Source organism: Python bivittatus, unplaced genomic scaffold (genome assembly GCF_059951505.1).
Source record: "Python bivittatus isolate LINGU-HERP-01145 unplaced genomic scaffold, Pbiv_v1 ctg000240_np1212, whole genome shotgun sequence".
In the NCBI taxonomy this organism is placed as follows: Eukaryota; Metazoa; Chordata; class Lepidosauria; order Squamata; family Pythonidae; genus Python; species Python bivittatus.
In genome coordinates this window covers 733,108-757,508 of record NW_028277051.1, presented here as the reverse complement: position 1 = coordinate 757,508, position 24,401 = coordinate 733,108, and the positions used below count along the sequence as shown (strand labels likewise).

The 24,401-nt window shown below is 60.4% G+C and overlaps 1 protein-coding gene across 1 annotated transcript; it reads left to right on the top strand.

Annotated features, from left to right (window-relative positions):
* The first annotated feature begins 508 nt into the window (after positions 1-508).
* UNC119 (unc-119 lipid binding chaperone) lies at positions 509-16,813 on the top strand. The gene is made up of 5 exons (XM_088138670.1): positions 509-917; positions 8,624-8,737; positions 9,871-9,973; positions 10,568-10,740; positions 11,802-16,813. Exons 1-5 carry the CDS (start codon positions 755-757, stop codon positions 11,912-11,914), a joined length of 666 nt encoding a protein of 221 aa, XP_087994796.1. The 5' UTR covers positions 509-754; the 3' UTR covers positions 11,915-16,813.
* Positions 16,814-24,401: the final 7,588 nt, after the last annotated feature.

The following is a 24,401-nucleotide window of genomic DNA, read 5'->3' as shown; positions in this document are numbered from 1 at the left end:
GGCTTAGAGCAGTGTCTCTCCCCCTTGGCCACTTTAAGATGCGTGGACCTCAACTCCCAGAATTCCCCAACTTGGCCGATGCTGGCTGGGGAATTCTGGGAGTCGCAGTCCACGCATCTTAAAGTGGCCAAGGGGGAGAGACACTGCCTTAGAGTAATGCAACTCTAGTCCCTGTGGTTTGTAGTTTACAACCTAGCCTGCCTGTCTGAAGCCGCCGGGGCGATTCAATAAGCCAGGATTAAGGAAGCCGCGCACTCGGGCGAACGCCGCTTGCGGGTCTCTGAGCCGCAGTCAGCCGCTGCGCTGCGGCCGCCGGGCGGGCGGGCCGACTTCGCAGAGGATGCGGAGGGAGCGCGCCGGCCGGCCGCGAGACGCCGCGGCCGCCCGTCCGCGGCCAGCGGCTGCAGGCTCCCCGGCGCGCGGCGACGGCGACGGCCGGTCCACCAGGCGGTGGGCGTGGCCGCCGCTCTTGAAGCCTCTCGGCCCCGCCGCAGCCGGCGAGCCGGTGGGCGGCGCTCTGCACGTGCTCTGGGGCGCCCTGGCCGTCCCTCCCGGGGGCGGAGCCGGGCCGGGGGATTTGCGGCCGCCAAGGCGCTTAGGGCGCGCGGCCGGGCCTGGCCGGGCGGGCGGGGAGGAGCGGGGCCGCGGGGCTGCGCGCCGCAGCCAGTCGCTCTCTCGGCGGCCGCAGCAGCAGCAGCAGCAGCACCGGCAGCCGCCGCCCGCCCGGCGTCCCCCCTCCGGCACCGTCGGGGCCATGAAGGTGAAGAAGGGCAGCGGCGGCGCAGCGGCCGCGGCGGGGAGCGCAGGAGCCGGGGCGGGCGCTGCCGCCGCCGCCGGCCTGTGCACGGAGGAGGAGCTGCTGCGCAAGGCGGCCATCAGCCCGGAGGACGTGCTGGGGCTCTCCAAAATCACCGCAGGTAAGCCGGCGCGCAGGCGGCGGCGGCGAGGGTCCCGGACGCCCCTTGGCGGGGAGCGCGGCCCTGGGCCGGAAGCGGCGGGGGGGCCGGGGGCGCCTCGCGGAGCGGGGCTGCGCTGCGCCTCGGTGCGCCTTTGACGCAGAGCGCGCGCGGGCAGCTTTGCTGGCTGGGGCGCCCCGGGGAGCGACGCGCCGGTCCGCGCCGTCCGGGAGGCCTCCCGCGGGCGCGCCTTCCCCTCCGCCTGCCCCCCGAGCGCCTCGGACCGCGACGGTGCCCCGGGAGGCCGTCTGGAGCCTGGCCGCGCGAGTCCCGCTATCCCGGGCCGAGAAGTTCCTGCCGCGCCCCGCCGCCCGCCTTCCTGCTGCCGTCGCAGTTCCCGGAGCGGAGAGGCTCGCGTGCCCGAGGGGGAGGGGAGGGGAGGGGAGGGGAGGGGGCAGCTCGGCCGGCCCGCAGCCTCGCGGCCGTTGGGGGCTCGCAGACGGCGACCCCGGAAAGCCGCGCCCAGCCCCCGGAGGGCCCTTGCCAGCCGCGCTCCCGGGCGCCGCGGAAGTGGCTCCTCTCCGCTGGTGGTCCCCGCAGGCGGGCGCGGAGGAGGGGACGACGGTGACCCGGAGGGTGGGACCCCCGCTCTTGGGAGATGCCGGGCCGGCTGGTGCTGGGCTCCCCTTCTGGGCCTGGGCAGCGCCGCGCCTGCCCTGAAAGCGGCCCCTGGCCCTGCCCTTCCCGGACGAGCGAGGCCCTCTCCCCGCGGCCTTGCTTCCTCTCCTCCTTCCACACCTGCCAGCTGCGTTGGCACAGCCACTTCCCCAAGCCAGGGCAAGCACGCCTTTCCTTTCGCTGCCTTTGCCCACCTGCTCAGCTCCTTAGTCTGAACCTGGATTAATCTGTAGCCCAGGCTTTGTGGGAACCCAGAGAACCCAGTCAGTAACCGTGTTGGGTGAGGGCAGCCTGCAGGACCCACGGCTCAGTGCCTGCCCAGATTGACCCAGTTTCACCAAGGAAGCATCCGCAGGTGGGGAGTAAGGCCCTTTGCATCTCCCCTCCCCAGCGCCCGTGCTCTCCAGTGCGCCATTCCCGGGTGCCAGGGAGGAGAAAGGCTGCTGCGGACGGGCGCCTGGTGGCCTGTGACCCAGATGGGTGAGCCTTGCAGCTGGCTCGGCTCAGAGCTTTTGGTCCTGGAGGGAGGGAGGGAGGATGCAAAGCCGTGGCTGCTTCTGGCCTGACTTTCTCTGGGCCTGGATGCTCTGCTCTCCAAGCAGTGGGCGCCCTGGCTCATCCCCCTCCCCCATTGCTGCTGGCACCGAAGCAGCAGGTGCCTCCTCCCCATGCCACATGCCTGTTTCTTGAGCTCCCAGGAGGGTCTCTCTGTCACTACAGCCTGCTCAGCCCAGATTACCGGGGGGGGGGGGGCAGTGAGCAGAAGACGCACCTTCCTCCTTCCATCCAACACGAGGTGCTTTGTGGAAGGGAGGGACGTTGCACTCTTGGCACGTTGCACTCTTGGCACGTTGCACTCCTTCATTGACCGGGGGCCTTGTCTTCCTGATCCATCTTCTGATGTTTCTCGCCAAGACAGCAAACCCTTAATGAGACCTGGTTGTGACAGCCTTCCAAGAGATCCTAGAGCCGTGTTTCTCAACCTGGGCCGCTTTAATCTGTGTGGACTTCAACTCCCAGAATTCCCCAGGGGAATTCTGGGAGTTGAAGTCCACACAGATTAAAGCGGCCCAGGTTGAGAAACAATGCCCTAGAGAGCCTTGCCCAAAAGGAGGGTGGGTGGGAGGGGGGTGCCGCAGCCCTCCCCAAAAGCTCCAGCCAGTTCCTGGGAGCTGGGGGTCCTCGTGGCTCTGAGGTGGTGCAAGAGGAGGCTTGGAGACCCGGTTCACAAGGCTCCCTGGGCGTTCAGCTGCTCCGCTTTTCTAGGGTAATTGCAGGGACGAGCTCTCACGCCGCGCCAGGCCTCCTCCAGAGAAAAGCGGAAATGTGTGTGTTACATAATGACGGTATTTCTCACCTGCCACCTAAAATCAAAATCTGTTTTCTTGCTTCGCTCTCTAAGCGGCTCCCTCGTTCTCCTCTGCCTTGCCTTGGGGGGAAATGATGTCACCTGTTTCGCTCTGACACAAATTACAGTTTGTGTCGCTTGCTTGAGGTCACAACGCGGGTGGCTTCCGAAGGCCGCCTTGGCAGCCCGGTTGTGCCCAGTCCCACGGGACCGGCCCCGTTTCCTAGCTCTGCCATCCCGCCCCTCCAGGAGTGAGCCGGAACACGTGAACTGAAAGCGTTGTTCAATGGCAGGGCACGTCTTCTGGGCGGGAGGGATGTCGGAGCCTGGCTGGTGCGTGGCCCTGGTCCCCGGGGGCGGGGAGCAGCCAAGCCTGGTGGCTGCTGCAGAGACTGCTGCTCCGTCCCCCGCCCGGCCTTTTTTCCTTGGCAGATCAGCTCTCTATTTGCAGACCTCTTGTCCTTGTCTCTGAGCTCGGCTAATCAACTTATCTCACCCAAATCCCTTTGGGGTAGTACGTAATCCACTCTTGCTGAGATGGGGGGATTTGCCAGGTGCTGCCGGGGGGGGGGGATTTGCCAGCAGCTGCAAACAGGTGCCCATGGAGGGTGGCAGTTGCTCAAACACAGCCCACGGTGACCTGCCTCACTGTGAGCACTTTGTGGACACACCCGGACTGCCTTTCCAGTTTGGATTTTAGCATACCCTGATTTAGCTCCCATTTTACAGATGGGGAGCACTGAGGGCGGGAGAGCAGCCAGCCCCAAATCCTGCTTCTTCGACCGCAGCCTGGTTTGTCCCTGAGAATTGCTGGGGGTGGCATCGCCTCTGCAATGGCAGCGGGGAAGCAGGCATGCCCCATTCGGGCTGCTCTGTCCTGAAACAACGCCCCTCTCAAAGCAGACATAGCTGTGAGACATTTCCTGCTCTTGCACAAATTTTACGCTGCTGCTTGGAACTGGAAAAAGGCCCCTTCCCAAGCAGCTTTTCAGGCAGGAGACGAGTGAAATAGAAGACCCACAAATGGCAGAAACCGTGGCCGGTTGGCAAGTCTGGCCTGGGACGCAGAGCTTCCACTCCCGGAAGGCCTGTTGCAGCCCTGTCCACGCCACTGAATTTGAATTGCCTTGACCTTCCTTTTGTCCTGCCCCTCCCCATTTCCCGGGAGGGAGGTCCCTCGCCCGGCACTCGAAGGCCACAAAGACCACGGAGATTGTGGCTTTGATCAGCCCGAGCTCGGGCAGGAAGAGGAAGAGGAAGAGGGCGGGGGCTGGCGGGAGTCGCTTGGAGCAGCTGTTGAAAGCAAGCTGGGGCATCCATTCCCTTCGTGCCCGCAGCCCGGCTAGCAGTTGGTGTGTTGCCCTCTGGGAGGGCGAAGAGGGTACTAGAAGAGGCAGGCTGGCCGAAGCCTCTGCTGCCTTTGGTGCTCTCGCTATTGTGAGGGGCCATCTTGGGAGCTCTGTGAAGAAAAGCGGCAGAGACGTAAAAAAGAAAAGTTACAGCCGCTGCACCGACCAGCTTGTGCTTCTGCCCTCCTTGGTTGATGCTGGGAGGAGGTGGCAACGGGGGCAGGAAATCTGCAGAAGGGGCAAGGGCGGTTCAGGTTGCATCAGCAGAAGTCCAATTTCCAAACCGAAAGAAATCCGGAGGACCCCGGTGGCATCTTTCCTGGCTAACACATTTTATTACATGTTATTTATTAATTTAATTAAATCTTAATAAAATTTGTTAGCCGGAAAAGGTGCTGCAGGACTCCATCTGATTTTTCCCTCCCGTAGACGAACACGGCGACATCTACAGAAGAAACAGCTCGTGGTCCTACTCCGCTTCGCTTTGGTCAGACCCCCTCGCGTCCTGGGTCCGGTTCTAAGCCCCAGAGCTCAGGGGGGACCCGGAGAAGTCGGAACCGGTTCAGAGAAGGGCAGGGACGGAGGGCTCGAGAGAGGGAGGCCTGAGGAAAGGTGGCCGAGGGGAGACGAGAGCCCTCTTTCGAGGTCGGAGGGGGCGTCCCGCAGGAGGCGGCCAGGGCTTGCTCGCTTGCGTCCACGGGGCAGGCCGCGCTTAGCCGGGCAGGGGAGCCGGGGACGCGGGCCAAGCAGCGGCTGGACAGCCGTTGGCCTCGGGTGCGTTAGCTCGGAGGTGGGCTGCGTGATCTCAAAGGCTCTTTCGGCCCTGGGATGCTCGGATGCTCTTTGGGGTCCTGCAGAGGCCCAGCTCAGGCCGGAGAGGCAGCCTGGCAGGTTGCAGGGGCTCCGGCTGGCTCCCAGGGGTGCCTCGTGCTTTGGCGCAAGGGTCGAGGAGCCGCAGCCGGGAAGGGCCTTCCCTGCCCCTCGGAGAGCGGGTCAGCCTGTCAGGGAAAGTCCTGCCCGCAGTGGCCTGGCTGGAGTCGCTCGCGCATGCTCGGGCAGCCTGTGCCGGCCTGGGGCCGCCCTAGCCGAGCCGGGGGTCTCCCTTGCCGGCCCTTTCAGGCCTCAGGCTGGCGGATCGGGGACAGCTGAGGCACTTCTGGAGCTGGGGCTCCCCCCACCAATCTGGCCCTCCTGGACCTCACGCCGAGCTGCAGCTGCGTGGGCAGGCTCGGGCCTCCCTCCTGAACCCCGGCGAGCTGCAGCTCGGGAGGGCGCGGCCTGCCTGGTGCCCGATCTGCGGGCGCTGCCCCGGCGCGGGTTCCTCTTCCCCGGGCGGTTGGAGCCGCTCAAGGCTCGCAGCTGACTCGGGCCTGGGCGGCGGCCCTCACTTCCTCTTCTCGCCCACAGGAGACCCGGCCCTCTCCGGGCTCTCCCCCTTTGCTCTGGGAGCTGAAAAGAGCCCCCGCGGAGGCTTCTCTGCCTTCTCCAGTGCTGGTTCTGCCACCCTGGCATTTGGCTGGCCGGGCCCAGTTGACCCGGCCGGCTGATTCTGCGGCCGCTCTCTGGCCCTGCTGGTTGCGGCTTGGCCTCAGGAAGGGAGGAGAGTCCTGAGCGCGAGAGGGCAGGATCTCGGGCACGGATCCATCCCGGATCTCCAGTTTGTGCAGGGAGTAACCAGGGCCCAGCGTGGTTCTCACGGGGCAACCGGAGGCCTCGGGGGACTTGCAGATGGGTGGGGAGGAGACTGCCCTTGGTCCCCCTTTAAGGGATCCAGGGTGGGGGCCAGCGCCGCATCTCGAGGAGTGGGATTCTCAGGGTAGTGATCTGCTGTGCGAGGAGCCGCTTCCTCCTCCTCCGCTTCATTGGAAGACCCCGAGGATGGGTTGGCCGTGCCCCCTCCTCCTCCTCCTCCAGCTTGAGACTCTCAAGCCGCCCGAGGCTTTGCCGGCCCTCTTCCGCGCCTTTTCCTCTGGTCACTCCGGCCTTTCTGCCCAAGCCACTTGGAGGCCTTGGCGCAGCCGGGATGCAGCCTGTGCCCCCCTGCCAGGCACTGTGTCTTGAGGCTTTTCCTCCTCATTCCCAGGCCCGTCCCGACCCCCGGCTTTGCGCCACGAAAGGCCCAATGGAGCATCTGCCTCCGGGCATCTCGGCGAGGGGCCGCGGCTGTCCCAGCCCAGGAAGGGCCCCTTGGAAGCCCCCTCTCCACAGGCCAAGGGGCTCCTTCCGGAAGCCTCTGGTTCCAGCCTCAGCTGGAAGCGTGGATGCCCTTCTGCGTGCCAGGGCTGCTGGTTGTTCCCAGTGGAATGGCTCAGATTTTCCCGGGGAAGATGGTTTTTATCTTTAATAGAATTATACCAAAAAAAAAAGATTTTCCCAGGGCGTCTGGAGGAGGCTAAGCTGCTTGGGGAGACCTGGCCCGCCGGGCACCTGAGGAGCCTTTCCCTTCTGACACCGCCGGGCATCACTCAAGGAAGAGCCGCCGACGGTTGCTATAGCAACTCTGCTGCCAAGGGAGGGGAAGACTGTTGCCATGGCAGTGGGTGGAAAGGGTCGGCCGATGGCACGAGCCGCTTGTGGACAGGCATGGCCAGCCAGAGGGGCACCGATCGAACGAAGGCGGGAGGGGGTGCCCAGGTGGGGGGCAAGGAGACCGGGCTCGGACGTGGGGAGGGGGGGCCGCCCAGCCTCTCCAGACAGATGAGATGGGTGGCCAGAGAGCTCTTCTGACACCCCCTCCCACAGACGAGGGCACGGGGTGTGTTGGGTGAGATTTCGGCTGGCTTGCCCCCGTGCCCACGCCAGCTGGCTTGCTTTCTCCAAAGGTCGGTCGGTCGGTCTCCTCTTGCTTCTTCCACCTTGGTTAGCTTCTTCTAGATCAACAAGGAGGGAGGGCTTAAAAAGCGGTGGGGGGCGGGTTTCCTTGTGTGAATCAGGCCAGTTGGGATGCAGATCTTGGGAGCCCAGCTCCATCCAGATGCCGGTCCTCCCTCTCTCGCTGAAGACCTTCCCGTGGAGAAAAAGTCTCTGTCTTCTTCTGGACGCGCGGGATCCAGCTGTGCCCTTACGGCTGTTTCCTTGCACATTAGCCGCCCAGAGTCTTACGGAGTCGGACAGCCTCAGAAGAGGCTTCAGATCAGGAGAGCAGAACTAGCCGAGAGAGCCGGGCTCGTGTGGCCCGTTAAGCCACGTTCGCCGTGGTTCCTCGTTGCTGGGGCCGCACTGGGCTAAGCCAAAACCAAGCTTAGATCGTGGCTTGGTGCGTGGTGCAGAGTTGCCTCTGTCTTGCAAAGTCTTTCCAGGTTCTCAGATGTCCGAGCAGGAAGGAACCCCGGCGGCGCTTGCAGGGGCACCTCTCAGGGTGGGCAGGCCTGCCTCTAGGGTACCAGCTGGGTACGCCTCCCCAAGGCGGTGGGGTGAGTTCTTCAGCAGTCAGGCAGGAAGTGGGCCTGCTGAGGCTTTTAAGCAGCGCGCATGCATTGCTCCTGGAGAGCGACGGGAAGTCAGCGTCGCTAGGGACGCGTCTGAATCATGCCGTCTGGAAAACTGCCCCGGGAAGGGGCTGCTCCTGTCCTGCTAAGCTCCCAGATTTAGGGCCTTGGGTCTGCCGGTGCCCGTCTTGTGGGCCGGAACTTCTCTCGGCTCTTCCCAGCAGACTCTGCCCCGGTTTCCCCGGGACACGTGCCGGCCGGCTGGTCCAGCTGCAGAGGAGAGAGACCCACCACCTCCCCTCTGGGGTTGGAAGGCGGGTGGCTCTGCTGCCCAGCAGCCGCCTCTTCCTGCAGCTGAGGGCTGTTGCAGGGGGAAGCAGAGAGCATCCCCGGGGAGAAGCAAAGCCGGCGTAGCGCGGTACGGAAACAGACAAGCCTCTGGAAGTCTCCAGGGCAACTGGTGGGTTAAATGAATCATGTTTGTGTGCACCGCTCAAGACCGCTCCGCTCTCCTCAGCTACAGGGCATCTACTCCAAGCATGCATTCCTAATAATAATAATAATTGGTTAAATTTGTCATCGTCGGCTCTTGAAGGTCAGTCAGCTGTTTCTCAGACAGACTGGGAGGGTTGTGTCCAGGTTTGCGCACCTTGCCATTAACGCTGGAGGAATCGATGTTCTGGTGCTGCGTGGAAAGAGTTACTGCATTGGTGGCATCAGGGCGGCGCATCTGGTACAGCAGCTGAGCCGTGTCACTAACTTTCTGTGTGCAACGGAGCCCTGATGCCGAAGTCTCTTCCGGCTGCTCGGTGGCAAGCGTTGCCCCCGAGTTCAGGTGAAGAGGCGCCGTGGGCTTGTGCTGCTCCGGCCTGCCTGAAATCTTTAAAGTTGCTCCTCTTGACTCAGTGACTTTTCCTCCGGCAGATTACTTGTGCACCCCAGAGGAGAACATTTACAAGATCGATTTCACCCGGTTCAAGATTCGGGATATGGAATCGGGCACGGTGCTCTTTGAGATCACCAAGCCCCCTGCCTCGGGTGAGTCAGCCGCAGCACTTTGCAGCCAGGCTTGGCGAAAAGGTCCTCTCCGCGCTCCCCCCTCTGCCCTTTCTGCCCCAACCCCCCTTTCTTTGCCAGTTATTCATTACATCCATTTTGGTTCATGTGCCGGACCTGTGTCAGACTGGAGGCAACGTCAGCAATGTCTCCGTTCTTATTCTGTGATGTTCCGAAACTTTCCATTTTTTTAAATGAGAAGGGCCAAAAGAAAGACACGCAGCCAAGGAATTACAGTCGCCGCTCCTGGAAGCCCCTCCGGAGCCGGAGCCGTCTGGCTGAGCCGGCGGTTTCCTTCACTTTGGGGCAGATGAATTATACGGATTTATGAGCAAGTCTTCTCTCTCTGTGCACTTTTTCCCTTTCGCCTGCTCTGAATCCACCTACCCCCAAAACCCTGTTGTCAGCAGAGATCCCCAAATTCTAGCACTCACATGAGCACCACCCCTAATTCTCTACACTTTGCCTGTGACACACACACACACACACACCGACCGCTGCTCTGTTGGCTGTTCTGGGTTCCTTCCAGCTCTCCTATTTGGGAATGGGGTAGTCAAATTTGTAGACAGATTTGGAAAAGGACCTTTACAGTCATTTTTCAGACTCTTCCAGGCTCTGTTACCTGGAAATAAAAGCATATTTTCCCTCTTTACTTTGGTTTGACTTTGATTTGATTTATGGTTCAAACAGGAGAATTGTTTTAGATTTGCCGAGAACATGTTTTGGGAGGGAAACAAGCATTTTTCCCTGCTAATTTTCTTTTTGGAAAATATGATACATGGAGAAGATGGTCTTTCAGTGGATCCAAAGTCCTTAGCTCGCTGGCAGTCCTCCGCCTGGCACTCCCGGGCCCCGTTTGGAAGGGCTGTTCACCCCTCAGCGGCATCGCTCGAGCGCTGCTGGGTTTCAGCTCTGGTGCTGCAGAGAAGCTGGGCCGGCCCCTTCATTCCGAGGGGCCCGGTTTTGCCGATATGGGGACCAGCATTTGGTCAGGCAAGATCAGTCAAGGGGCTCAAATGGTGGGGTGGCTTTGAAAAAAGGCTGCTGGAGGAAGTGGCAGGTTTTGGATCAACCCAACGAAGGTGCGTTCAGGGTGCCCTCTTGTCTCCTTCCAGAACGTGAGCACAGCGAAAAGAAGGAGGTTGACCCCAACGCCGGCCGGTTTGTGCGCTATCAGTTCACGCCAGCATTCCTAAGGTTGCGGCAAGTTGGAGCCACGTGAGTGCTGGGCTGGTTCTGTAAATGTTTTGGTTTGCTGCAGAGAAGCTCAGGAGCCATCCTGGCAGTTGGGGGGCTGGTTCTGTCTTATTCCGCTGCCAGGCTGGGCTTTCCCATCACGGTGCCCTCCAGGAGCACTGGACTACAGTTCCAGTCACTCCCGGCCAGGATCTGTGCGGCCATCGTGCACCGGCCTGTTTTCCTCTGAAAGGGCCACAGGCCAGTGTTGTTTGTGTGGCCGGCCCCCAGGAATAAAACCAGGAGAGCTGCCGAGAGCGTCCCTGAGTGCTGTGGCCTGCTGCCCAGGTTCGATTTGCAGGCAGGGCCCAATTCCAGCTCTGGCTGCATGGCCCGCAGCACCTCTCTGCTGGGGATTGCCCCTGCTCTGACTCTCGGGATGCAGTTTGCTAAATGGGGGCTTGCAGAGTGTGGGAGGTAACCCTGGCTTGGTGGATCTGGAAACCAAGTAGCTGGGAATGTCAGCTTGCCCTTCCTTCCTTCCTTCCTTCCTTCCTTCCTTCCTTCCTTCCTTCCTTCCTTCCTTCCTTCCTTCCTTCCTTCCTTCCTTCCTTCCTTCCTTCCTTCCTTCCGCAGGGTGGAGTTCACAGTTGGCGACAAGCCCATCAGCGACTTCCGCATGATCGAGCGGCACTACTTCCGGGACCAGCTGCTGAAGAGTTTTGACTTTCAGTTTGGCTTCTGCATTCCCACCAGCAAGAACACCTGCGAGCACATCTATGAGTTCCCCCAGCTCTCCGAAGACCTCAGTAAGGGAGGGGAGGCTGGGGAGGAGGGAAGGGGCGAGCAAGAGGGGTGGTCCTCCCTGCCTCTTCCTGAGGCCGGCCTGGGAAGCTGCTGCCGTGGGGCGCTCCCCTGGGGTGCTCAGGAAGCCCCGAGAGGCTGAGGTCCCATGATGCGCTGAGCCGCAGCCCTGTCCCGCGTAGGGTCGGTGCAGCGTGCGAGGCCAGCGGAGGCGCACGAGAGCTTGGGGCGAGGTGCAAGCCTCTTCGGGGCAAGTGGCCACCCCACTGCAGGGCTTCAGGCAGGAATCTTTTTGGGCTGACTTGGAGATGCTGCCAGGAACCGGCGTGGAACCTTACGGCTGGCCAGTTGGGTGCCCGGCCACTGGGCAACCCTCTTTCCCTCCAGGCGTGCTGGGGAAATATAAATATTTATCCTGGTCCAGCCCCTGTTCCCGTGCGTTGGACCCAGTCCAGCACTGCCCCGTCCGATCTCCTTGCCGGGGATTCTGGCAACGTATGGCTGCGCCAACTAGGTCAAAAGACAGAATCCACTGTCTTCTGAGGCTCAGTTCTCGCATTGTGCTAAACCCCAGTGCGCTTTTGGCATCCAGTGTGAATTTGCCCATTGTGCACTCTTTGGCGAGCCACGGTTAAAACAAACCACGACTTAACAGACAGGCGGGCCCAGCCTTGATCTTACTGCAGGCCCCTAGGCAAGTTCTGCCGCCTGGTTTCCGTTGGGTTTATCCCCTCATAAGTTTGCCTAAGATCTTGACTTCAGTTGCCACTGTGACAATCCTTGCGAAATCCGAGCGGGGTTGAAGAAGGTGGGGGAAACGGAAGTTTTAGAAATAGCAGAAAGGCACGGACTGGGTAGACGGATTTTCTGTACCTCTCCCGCCCCTGGTTTGCTGGCCTTCAGCTCTGCTAACCCCGCAGGAATCCTCTGCTGGCATTTTTTAAATCAGTTGAGGTGCTCTGGTTTTCTGCATTTTGGGGGGGGGGGCAGAATAGTAACGCTACGGTTCGGGCTGCACCCGGTCAAGCCCGCGGCGTCTGAGCCTCGCTCGTGGCTTCTCTCCCAGTCCAGGAGATGATCCTTCACCCCTACGAGACGCAGTCGGACAGCTTCTACTTCGTGGACAACAAGCTGGTGATGCACAACAAGGCCGATTACTCCTACAGCGGCGGGCCGTGAGCGAGCGCAGGCGCCTCTTCTCCTCCTGATGGCGTCTCGGTGCAGAGGGGCAGCAGGGCCGGGCTCTGCGCGGAACCGGCGTCCCGGGACTGACTAGCCGAAGCCTGCCCCCCGAACTTCGGAGGCAGCGTCCCTTGTCCCCGCCTTTGGGGGGAGAACGTGACCCAGCCGTTGAGGCTCTATGCAGCAGCTCCTTGTTTCTCTGTTGTTGGGGGAGGGTCCTTCTTGTAACCCCCCTCTTCCTTTGGGGGTTATTTTGCCATGAATTCTGCTTCCCCCACACCAGCTCCAGGAACGGGATGCCCGAGGATCAGCAGGAATCGCGCAACTCCAGGATGGGCCCCCTGGTTCTCAGCCCCGAACGGTCCTTGGGGCGAAGGCCCAAGTCCCCTTTCCTTTGCTCGGTGTTTGGCCCGGTCCTTCTCCAGGGATGACCAAGGACAGGGTGGGCCTGCTGGAGACTCCTGGTGGATCCCCTGTGCCATTTCCATAAGGAAAGCGGGGGGAGCCTCCTGCTGCAAAAGCTCCGTGAAGCCGGTCTGTGTTGGATGGGGGGCAGAGAAGAGGTGCTTTCTCCAGCCCTTGTCATTGGACTTTCCCTGCCCACCAACCCCTGGAGACCCCCGAAAGAGCTGCCTTGTGCTCCGTGGGCATTTGCCTTTGGGAAAGGAGCGGGGTCTGCTTCCCCCAATTCCTAGTGGTGGGAGGGGTCTTTTGTTAGAGAAAGGATGGTGGGCCTGGCTCGCCTCCCAAGCCTGTCTTCTCTCGCCTTGCACTGGGGGAAGAGTCTTCCGAAGGGGGCAGAGGGTTCCAGGGCCTCCTCCTTGGAAGAGCTCTTCGCCAGGGCAGGTGTGGGGTGCTGTGGGGCAGAGGGCAGTTTCTTGGTTTGTGCCCTGCTGCGGTGTCGCTTTACCTTTTGGAAGGGCGTCGGGTGTCTGCAGGGCATGGTCAGAAAAGTCAGAGGTGGCCGCCGCAGCGCGATCAAACGCGACATGCGCAAAAGCCAGGTGGAGCTTCAGTTGCACCATCGCAGCTGCCATCTTGACTTTTTGACCATCCCCTGCAGACACCCCTGATCTGGGGGTACGATTGTGTGACATGCTGTGATCTGGAAGGATGGCTCTGCACGTGTGCGTCACCCGTAAAAGCTGAGCTCCGTTCTTCGGACAGAGAGCGAGAGTCGGGGGGCCGGAGAGGGGAAGGGCTCCTTGCGTGTAGCACAAGCTGCTGGGGCCCTCCCGGCTGGTGCTCCTTTCGGGCTCGGAGCACGGAGAGCTGGAAAACCCTCATCTGGGCAAGCCAAGAGGAAGCCCCCCAGCCTGGACCGTCGGTGGGACGCGGGAGACCTCTTGCAGAGCGCGTTCTCAGCGTGTGGCGATGCTGCCTCCAGCTTTTCTGTGGTTAAAGCTGTGGCTCGGCTGCGGGTCAGCTTGCATTACTAAGTCCCATTTCTGGCTGTGGTCAGTGTACCTCTCCCGTGGGCAGCAGGAGGCCCAGATGAAAACGGGGCTCATGTTCTGGAAGCTGCATTGCCCCCGGGAGTGAGTTGACCCCCTTTGGCCGTGAAGGCGGAGGCTGGGCAGGGAGGGAAAACGGGCTTTGCTGGTTGGTTCTTGACTGAACTGCTCTGAAGTTTTGGCCTGACAAATGATCTTTGTCGAGTCAGTACTTAATTGTAAACATCCATGTTTTATTCTGGACAGATGCAGAATAGAATCTGGATCGCAGCATAATTTCACCTCCACTTTGGCCTGTGGTGGAAAAACGTGACGTCCGAAATGATTGCTGAGGGAGTCCCTGCCTTGCGGCTTTTGGCTGCTCTGCCCCCCCACCCCGCCCCGCCCAGGAAAACTGCCTTGCAGGTTGTCCTAGCAGAGGGAGATCCACTCCCCGAGCCCCCCCCCCCCGCAATTGCAAAGACCCGTCTCAGTGCTCCTGCCCAGTCCCAGATTCAGTTGGTGCACCGCGAGCCTGGAGTTGTGCAAAAGCGTCAACCCCCCCCCGACCCCTGCCAGGAAAGGCAAGCAGGCAGGAATGGTTTGGGGGGCTGCCCAGTTGGCCAGGAAAAGGCTAGTGGGAGAAGGGGGCTCTCTGCACTCCTGGCTGTCAAATGCTGCGGCTGTGCTGGTTGCAGAGACGTGGCTTATTCTTACGGAGGGGTTGTGGAGTGGGTGGCAAAGGAGCACCGTTCTTCGTCCCGGGCTGAGCGGGCTTGCCCTCAGCACATTTTGTTCTCTTCTGTTGGGCCGATAAGAGGCTCACGCGGGCACTAAAAATAGACGTCTTAGTCTGCCGGCTGTTGTGGGTCACGGAGACGAGTGTGAGCAATCGGCCTCTTGGAGCCCAGGCGGGCTGCACTGCCCGGCTCAGCTCGGCGTCTTAAAAATAACTTTAAGACAAAGATGCGCAGAAGTGGAACTGCCGAGTCATGAGGCTCCGCACCTGAAGAGGGGCTATAAATAAATCAAAATGGAAAGGTATTGAGTGAATGAGAAAGACTCAACAGCAGGCAAAGGACGCTCCTCCTGGAAGCGGCACGGCCTTCCGTGGTCAGAAGAGGACGTCTGATTCGGCAGGGAACATCGGTTCAGGCCGAGCTCGGTTGCCGGCCCAAACCTGCGCTTGCTCCAGCCTATCTTGCCCAGCTGGACATCAGATGGTGCCCGTGTCAAAGTGCTTGAAAGCCAGGCGGGGGGGGGGTGGGCAACCTCCTGTTCAGTTGGGCTCCTCCTTGTTCTGCTGAGCCTGGGGGGGGCCCAGGAGAATTTCTCCAGGGTCCGACGTAGCCCAAGGAGCAGCTGCCCCCCCCAGCTTCCGTTTCCCCCTGGGGGAGAGCTGCGCGCTGCTGCACAAGGTGCACGAGGGAGAGCGTTGGTGGCCCTTGGCTTTGTCGAAGGCTGAGACGGGGTCGGGGATGGGGGCATCGTCAGGCGAGGGGCAAGCGTCCCCGGGAGGGCTTTCTAGCTACGTTGGCTGCCCCCTTAGGAAGGAAGCCTCGGCGCAGGGAGGGCTGGCCTCTTGGCCGGCCTGAGGCTGCGCTCTCGGGCGGGCTGGCTGGCTGGCCGGCCTTACGGGGCGTTCTCGCTGCTGGGTGCGGACCGTCTCCGCTCAGCCGGAGCTCTGACCGATGCGGGTTTTGCGCGCTCGAACTGAGGCTCCGGCTGCATTTCGGGGGCTGAGAAGGGAAAGGGCCGGCCAGCTTTTGTCCTGGGGAGGAAATCCCCGGAGGAGGACGAGGACGTAGTGGCGTGTTCTTCCTCCGGAGACCGGACCGCGTCTAAACGTCTTCTGAGAAGGCTTGCCGAGCTTCCCGTCATACGGAGGAGCCCCGGCCTCTGACGCAAACCGGGAAGCGGCTTGGGCCCCGCTCGCTCATCCCGGGGGCTTTTTGGTTCAGGCTGATTTCTCCCTCCATTGCTCACAGGGGCGAGGTGGGCGGCTCCCCTTCCCTTGGCTCGGCTGGCCCTGAGCTGCTTGTTGGGCGGCGGAGGCTTCGGGGGAAGAGGACGGGCAGGCGAAGATCTCGGGGGCGAGTGCTGGCTTGTCTCCCTCCCCTCCGCTGCCAGCACCAGATGTGGGATCCTGGACCGGTGCCATACGATGGGGAAGGGGCAGAGCCAAGGTGAACCGCCCGCTCCGCGCTCTGAAGCGCTGGCGTGTGGGCCGCACCGGCTGGAGGGCCCAGAATCACCCCGCTGGCTGGCTGGCTGGCTGGCTGGCTGGAGGTCTCAAGGCTTGAGGCCCCAGGACGTCCGGGGCGGCGGGGGGGGGGCAAGCTGGGGAAAGCACAGGAACCAATCAAGGAGACTTGTTTGTTGAAAAGGAGAATAGAGTAGATCATGGGGGGGGGGGGGGGAGGCTTTTCTTGTAACTCCTTCAGTATTGATTTGCTGTATCTGTAACCAGGTGCCAGTCCAGCATCAAACTCACATTCATTCCATCTCAATATCTCGGGCAGAGAAGAAAGGCCTTTTGCGAACTGTAATCCCACGCCTGTTCTTGGCAGGGGCTTCCCTGAAAGCAGGGAGACTGGCTTCTGAGCAGACAGGTGGAGGCTGGCACTGCCAGGGGTGTGCAAGCCAATGGTTAGAGTGGCATAGGGGCTGCTCCATTCCCAGACCAGCTTGATACCGGATGGCCGCAGTGAGATCTGGCCTCCCCACATTCCATTCCCTAACTGGAGAAGATGGGACGTAACTCAGCTGCCACGTGTTCTTGTGCGCACGTGCGTCCTTGCCCTTGACTTAATCCAGGATACCTTTCTTGCGCTGACCAGCGTGGGGGCTGAGCCACTGGTCAAAGCGGTAAGCCATGGTCTGTTTCAAGGCGGCTTCCGAGTCTGCCGGTTTTGCTCTGCATGCGCGCACGTTGCGTGGCAGTTGCTATCGTGTGGGTTGCGGACACTGGCTTTTAGGAGCTCCCGCTGCCTTCCCCTAGGTTTTGGGGGCGCCCATCATCTTCCACTATCAGCCCTGCTGGGTCGAGGGGTCACAGCTGGGTTCTGGGGCACCCGGGCCGCCCCAGCCTGACCCCCTCCCAGAGGAAACAGCCCAGAGCAATTCTGTCCGGAGCTGGGCCTTCACCAGCTGGATGCGCAGATAATCCAGCGGGGGGGGGGGTAATTCTGCCAGGATTAAAGGTGATGGGCAGCAACCTTAATTGTAGGAAGACGAAAGGTGCGGGCAATGACTGGGGTGGAAGTGAAGCAAGGCCAGGCGTGCAAAGTAATCTTCGTTGCCGTCCCACTCGTGGGTGACCGGGAGGGTTTTTTAATCCCCCAAGTGTAACCTCCTCCCAAACAAGGTTTCTCCTTTGAAGTTCAAACATGTAAAATGAGGAAAAGCAACCCCAAAGGCGTCCGTTTCTAGCATCCCGCAGTAAAGAAATGATCCAAACCAAGTTGTTCCAGTCTGGCCTTGTTTTATTTTCCTGCCCTCCTCCTGCGGAGTAAGATCCCCTGTGGTCAGGCTGTGGGTGCTGGGCCTCCGCTCCTGGCCACGAGGCTAGCCGGCCACAGCAACGCTGGCTGGACTGGGGCATCTTCTGATCCGGCGGCTGCCGTCCTGGGAACAAGCGCTTCCCGAACCCCGGCCTGACTCTTTGAGAAATGGCTGCTGTGCTCCGGAGGTCTCTCCGTCTTGCTTGTTTGTAGCTGAAGGTCACCGAAAGGATCCGAGGGGTTGCTGATCCTGACTCCTGGGGTGCAAGGGGAGCGTCGGCCGGGGGGGCTGGCCCCAAGCGCAGGCTGTTGATGCTAGCGAGAGCCCTGAAGAAAGTGGGCTAAAAGGAAAGGGAAGAGCAGCTGTGCTCTGGCCAGTGGCCAGTCCTCCGGGCCATCCTTCTGGCTCCCACGGGACCTGGTGTTTGGCCTAGAGCAGTGCTTCTCCACCCTGGCCGCTTTAAGCCGGGTGGACTGCAACTCCCAGAATTCCCCAGCCAGCCATGCTGGCTGGGGAATTCTGGGAGTTGCAGTCCACCCGTCTTAAAGGGGCCAGAGTGGAGAAACTGCTCTAAAGCACGGTGCTGCTCATTTCTGGCACATGGACCCAAAGATGCGGCCTTTGGCATCCGGGACCCACAGAACCCAGATGCAGTTTCTGGATCAGAGTTTCTCAAACCCTCTTCTGCAGAACTTGGTGGAGCTCCATGAGAGACTCAGGGCAAAATAACTGTTAGAAAGTTTCCTCGAACACCACGAGTTTTCCATCACGGGAGCTTTGCATCTTGATCAGGGGTCCCACGGCCTGAACAAGTTCTTAAAAACTCTCGTAGGCTGTGATCCGTACGGGAACTTCAGCCCCTTCCTCAGCCTGGAATGCCCACCAAGACTTGATGGTGGTTTAAGATCTGCTCCTCTGTACAGCATTGAAAAGCACAAACAGGATTAAATTGAATTAAAAAAGAGTATTTTCTCTCTCAGGAACAAACTGGAGTTTGCTCCCTCTGCCCTGATGCTAAACGTGTTTACTTGGGGAAGTACCATTTTGTTACAGAAAAGAATAATATATATTTAAAGTATAATAAAAAGAAGCATGTCAAGTTCCACCAGGTTTCCTGTGCTTAGAATTTAGTCTTAAAGAAGCAAGTGGGGTCAGCTGGGTTCCCCAGGAGGTGGGGGGGGTTATGCCACGAGCTCTTTTCTGCCCCACCTGAGGTGTCCATGTTGGCTTCGGCCGTGGCTCTGCACCAGGGCGAGTCCGCTGTGCCGTGAGATCCCCGGGATGCACCTTGTCTAAGAGAGAAATAGCAAATGTTCCAGCAGAGCAGAGCAGAACAGGTCGTGTTAAAGGAAAAGGATGAAAGCTATGACAGAGGAAGTCCCGGGCAGACCTCAGGGCCTGGCCCCCAAAGCATGTGCACGCTTCAAGCGGGGAGCACCCGGCTGCTGGCCCCATCAACCCTTTTGATAGCGAAGGACCCCAAAAACCTCTCCGTGGACCTGCTGCTCAGCCACGGGGAGGGGTGATGCCCTGGTACATTTGGGGCTGGACTCTGGTGGGCCTCCCTCACCCCAAAGCGCTGTGGGCTGGCTGCCAGCGCAGTTTCTGGGGGAGGAGCTGCTGCTCCTCAGGGATGGGGCTCATGGGGCCGCTGAAACGGCGCCCTGGGCCAGCCTGGCCAGAACGTGCTGCTGCTGCTGATTTAACGCATCGCCCGAATCCAGTTAGGTGAGAAATGACGGATTAACTGGGAGGAGGGTCTGCTCTGGCCCGGTGGCTCTCCCCGGAGCCCGCCACGGGGTCTGCGGGAGGAAAGGTCCGGGGGGCCCTGGAGCCCTTCCTGCCGGGCCAGGGGAGCTGAGGGTCCTCCTCGCTCAGTGCGCTTCGGCTGGGGAGTGCCTGCTCTGACCGGTCGTCGTGTGGGGAACCTGCAATTGGCAGCTGCTCTCCATCCGCTGGGGCCGCTGCCCCCCCCCGAAGAGTCAGGCTCCCCTTGGGAGAGGAGGGACAGGAGGGGTGAATGTAAGCCATGCGAGGCCCTCTCAAGAGAACGCCACGGCTACACACGACGCAGCCCAACTCTAGGAAGTGGCGGCGGGCTGGGGTGGCCCGGGCCACATTCCCCTTGCGCTGGCTCCCGCTTGGTGGCTTTGGGCCACGCTGCCTGTGTTCACGGGCCACGCCTGGTCAGGGTTGCTGAACCAGCTCGCCTTTGAGGGCACCCCCAACCACCCACTGACACGGGGCTAAAATGGGCCTGGTTGGCTTGTGGTTCGGCGGGAGCTGTGGACCAGGCCCCTGTCTTGGTTCGGCCCATCCTGCGAGGGGGTTCTGAGGATTAGGTGAAGGGAGCCCCCAGATGTCGTGCTCTGAGCCTCACGGGAGAAGGCCAGGTCACCCGCGCCCACAGGCTCCTTGGCGGAGGGAGGGCAGGATGGGGGGGACTTAATGGATGCTGGAAAGAGCCCCCCAGGTTGGTGCTGATGGTCTGGAGTGGCACAGCGGGAGCAAATGCAGGCTGGGCAGAGGTCAGTCTGTGCCTCGTGGCAGCGTGCAATCCTTGCTGGTGGGGTAGCCGAGATGGCTGCGGAGGCTCTTGCTGACCAGCCTCCGAACCTCCTCTTCTCTTGCACGGCACCTGCAGCACTGCCAGTCGTGGGGAAGAGGCCAGATGGCACCAACTGGGGCAGCCACCGCTTCCTCCCAAGTGCTCAGGTGAGGGTTCACGAGACAAAGCTGGAGAAGCCCTTTGTTCCTTGCAGCCCCCCACCCCCCTCCATTTCTAGGGACACGCACACTTGCTCACACAGACATGGATCCCGGCCAACAGGGACTCCGAGCAGGGAAGAGCCCCGATTGTCGCGGCCTGACAGTGGCCACTGTGTGTCTGCGGTCTGTGATGGGCCGTGGGCCTCTCCCCCCTCCGAGGAGCCACTTGGGTGGTGGGGATCAGAGTAGCAAATCGGGTTTGGGGGGTTGGAAGGGAGGGCGACCGCAGGGCCCGGCAGCCAGAGGGCATGGGGCTTGCGGCATTGCCCCCCCGTGCCCCGCCTTCGCTCTTCTCCTTTGCCTTCCACTGCAAACCTGGGCTGCACTAATCCAAGGGGCTGCTAGATGGTGCGGAAGGGCTGGGCTCCTGCAGAATTTTCGCAGCTGGGATCTGGGAGGAGCACCCGGGAGTGGTGGAACCAACGGGAGCCCCTCAGTGGAAGTGCCGCCCCTGTGTGCCGAAAACATCTGGGCTAAATTCCAGAAGCCCCGCCAGGTAAAGCACAGGGCAGCAGGGAGTGGGGAACGATCACGGCAGGGGTTGCCCGCTGCCAGGCCGACCGAGGCATAAAGCCTGTTCCTCCTCCCCGTCCAGGGGTAGCGGCCTTCTGCCCACCGGCTGGCCTCCTGGAAGGACCGTTCCCAGCTTTCCCAGGCAGGAGGAAGAACTGCTTCCCTGGCTGGGAATTCTGGCACTGGAGATGTTTGGGGACACCAAGAGGCTCCTGGAAAGCCTTCAGGGTGTGAGACACCCAGCAAGAGATGAGCCAAGGAAGTCCCGGGTAAAAGGCTGGGCGCACCAGAGCAGGGAGGGCAGAGAAGCACCCCCCTCGGTGGAAGGAAGGGGTCTGGCTGCTGGGCCGCTTGGTCACAATTGTGGGCTCACAAACATCCCTCCTGCCCCTTCGCGCTCTCCTCCCTGGAGCAGGCAGCACTGCGAGAGGGCAGGCACGGAGCAAGCAACAGGGAGCCAAAGAAATGAAGGAGGACGGGAAGAGAAACCGCTCCGAACCTTTCTCTCCTTTCCTTGCATCCTTCCTTCCACGCCATCCATCCAGGGCCTCGTACGCTGCCTTTCTTTCTACGCTGGGGTTCTCATCAGCTCCAGCCAGCCACGACTTTCCTTTGGACCTGCTCGCTCTGCCGTCGTTGACGGGCTTTGTGATCCCGCCGTGTGGCCTCCCTCTAGGACCAGACCGCGTCGATGTGCTTGATTCGCACTGCTCATTCGCTTTCCTAGGGCATCCTCTTTCCTTCATATCTGCAGCCCAACGCACAGGCGGGTCGTGCCCCCAACCCACACCCCCCTGCCACTAGGGTGCCTTCTGCGTTTTATCTTCAGTCGGGGAAGTGATGGAGAAACTCGCCACAACTTCCACGGATGGTCACCTTCTCAGCCTGATCATTCCATTACGTCAAAATATTACCACATAGAATAGAGGCAACTGAAATGGCGATTTAAGCCCCCCCCCCATCCTCAGAGGGGCCCAACTGGGCTGTATTCCTATATAATTGACATCTATATAATTGACATCATGGTGGCCCGTTCTAAACCCAGATTTCACCCTCCAACACTGGCCCTGTGCCCCACTTCAGTCCTCTTGCACGCGGCCATTTCACCCGTCACCCGAGCAGACCTTGGCAGAGGCCTGTCTGCTTCAGCGTCCAACTGTCCCAGGGGATTTCTTGAAGGCAGTTACTCAAAAAACACGCCTCTGGTTTTCTCTGGAATGCACTTTAGTCCCCCCGTTAAATGGGACATTAACCAAAAACCAGCTGATCAGGTTAAGGACTTGAAGTATCTCGGCATCCACTTCCAACCCGCTGGAATAATCGACTGAGTGAGTTTTCTGATAGAGCTCAAAAAGTTTCGAATGCAATCTTCAAATACGCCAGTCCTCAAGGCAATAATTATGCTCCTGTAGCAATAACATTGCCTGAAGCAAAGGTCCTGGGCCGGTTGTTGTAGGCGCACAGCTTGGTGCTTTCAAGGACGCTCCTACTTTAGAAGCGGTTCGATCTTCCGAAAGCCGTACTTCGCGTCCCTCTTCCAACGCTCTTGTTCGTCCAGAGCTCGGCTGCATTTCTCCTGGGCCCGCCTGGCATCTTGCCATCTCGGATTCTGGCTGAAAACAAATCTTCTGGGGTACATCTGTGGTTCTGGATAGGTTTTCCTCATCCCCAAGCAGACAAAGGGATTCTGATCTGGCCTATCGTGGCCTCTCACTCCAGGCGATACCATCTCTCAGCCCAGACAAAGCCTTAACCGAGCTTAGATGGAGGATCTGGGGTTAGACCTACATCCATGGATGCTTCCAAGCTACCTCTCCAACACCCTGCATATTTCACCAAGGAGATTTTTCAGCTTGGCTTGAAGCGGCGCACTGCTATTATGAAGCCAATGGGCCAGTGTTTCTCAGCCTTGGCAACTTTAAGAGGTGTGGACTTCGACTCCCAGAATTCCCCAGCCAGCATGAGTCAGCGCCCAAGCGTTGTTACAATGCCCGTTGTGCCACTCATAAACCCAATTTCATACTTTTTAGCTGTCTCTCTGACCAAGAAATTACAATCTTCCTTCAGCAGGACCTAACTTGGACAACCACTATAAATATTGCCAAGTTTCTAACCATAGTTACAGCTTGTGGAAGCTGGTTTGATATCCTCTTTTCAGTATTAATTGTTTCGGGTTCGATATATCTGTATTTTAGATTGTATACTTGGTTTTACTGGCCTGGAACTGTAAACAAATGATTTATTTTATTCATGAAAACAGACAACCAAGGGGACATTGCGCGTCTTGTCTTATTCCGGCTCAGGGTTGAACCGTTCACTACGCGTCCTGTTCACGGCTGGCATGCATTATGCCCATCGTATTCAGCGTTTTTCCCATTCAGCAAGCAGTCTTCAACTCCCTGTTCCACGATTCAAGCCCATTCACCTTATCACTTCCTCTAAATCAGCAATCTATAAACCTTCTTTCTCCCATTCATGCGTTTCTCAATGACCTGCTGAAGAACAAAAGTCGGGTTTGCGGGGGAAAAAGAATTGCTTTCCCAAATTTTGCTCAGTGTTGCTGCATCCTGACTGAACCTCTCCTGGCTCCTGGACCGCGTGGCTGGGCTGGCTTTGGGTTGCCGGCCATGCCCTCGGCCTCCATGCCGTGGGGAAGACTCGGGACGGGCTTGTCCAGGTCGTCTCTGGCCCGGCACAGCAGGCAAACCTCCCCAGGACCGTGTTGCTACCCCAGGACCGTCGGCAGGCGATCCAGACGGAGTTGCCTGGCCAGATGCATCTCTGCCCAGATGAGGCACTTGGTGCCCGGCCCAGGGCCCGTTCCGATGGTCTGTGGGACCTAAAGGATCCTGAAGGGTTCCAGAGGGGAATCGGGAGGCAATCTGAGCGCTTGCAGGGCTTACACCCGAGTAGCTGCTCTCCGTCGGTCGGTCCTGGGAGCCCCTTGGTTTGCTGAGGGCCCTGGAGAGGAGGAAGCCAGGGGATGCCTGGTGCGCCGAGGGGGGGGAGGGAGGGGGAGGGGGAGGGGAAGGCCAGTCTGGGCAAGCGCAGGTTCGAGCCCTACCTGAGCCCGCCCCGCAGGGGAAGAGCTGCCAAGCGTTCTGTTTCTCGGCTCTCTTGCATCAGCAGCTCGCAGCCCAAGAGCTTCTTTGAGGTGGCCGTGCACTGAGTGCCTCTGGACGGAGGGGCATCAGCAAATAAAGAGGAGCTGCCACCTTGGCACGACATTTTGCGTCCTTTGCCTCGTCTTGATTCCCCGGGGCAGCACTCTGCAGTGACATCGGGGACCTTTCCGGCCTGGGGATGTCGACGCCATGGTCAGGATGCCCCCTAAGGTGACCTCTACCCCCTCCCCCACAGATTGGGGCTAGGCCCTCCTGGCTCCTTTGGCCGACGAACTGTTCCGGAGGTGGGAAATGTGTGGCTCCCCAGGACTCAGCCCTTCCGTGTGACCATCGCCTGCCTCCCACCTCCCCCTCTGCAAGAAGGCTGTGGAGACCGGGTTGGTGAGTCGATTATAGGGTGCCCTCAAGGAAGCGGATTCCCTGGGCCCCTTTTAGTCTGGGTTCAGACTTTGGCAAGAGGCAGGAATGGCATGGACAGATGGCCTTTGCTGGGGTCGCACCCCTTCTGGCCTTGTTGCATCTCCAAGTGGCTTCCACACTTCTGGACCGTGAGGGTCGGGAGTGGGAGCCGCTGCGGCTCCCTGGGCACCACGTGGTGGGGATGGAGTGTGGTCAGTTCAAGGGGCGCTCTCCTGGGATGCATTGGGAAGCCCCGAGTCCAGATCACGGGAAGTGACTGTCCCCTTCTACTCTGCCCTGGCCAGACCCCATTTGGGGTCCTGGGTCCAGTTCTGGGCACCCCAGTTCAAAAGGGGCAGCGACAAACTGCAGTCCCGAAGGGCTACTGAGATGAAATGACCGGGGTCCGTTTCACCTGCAGCGGACATGACTGAGGGGGATACGATAGCCATCATCCCCCAGAAGGGGGAGTGGGCCTGTTCTCTGGGGCCCTGGAGGCCGGGAGCAGAGCCCGGGGTTGCAACCGCAAGGCAGGCGGCCCAGGCGGGACACCAGGAGGCGCTTCCTGGCCGCGGGAGCTGCTGGCCGGCAGAACCGGCTGCCCCGTGGGGGGGGGGCGGAATTTCCTTCACTGCAGGACTCCGGGCAGGCCGGACGGTCGTCGTCGGCAGAGATGCCCTAGTGAGTCCCGCATTGAGCAGGATGTGGGATGAAATGATCTCTGGAGTCCCTAAGTCTGTT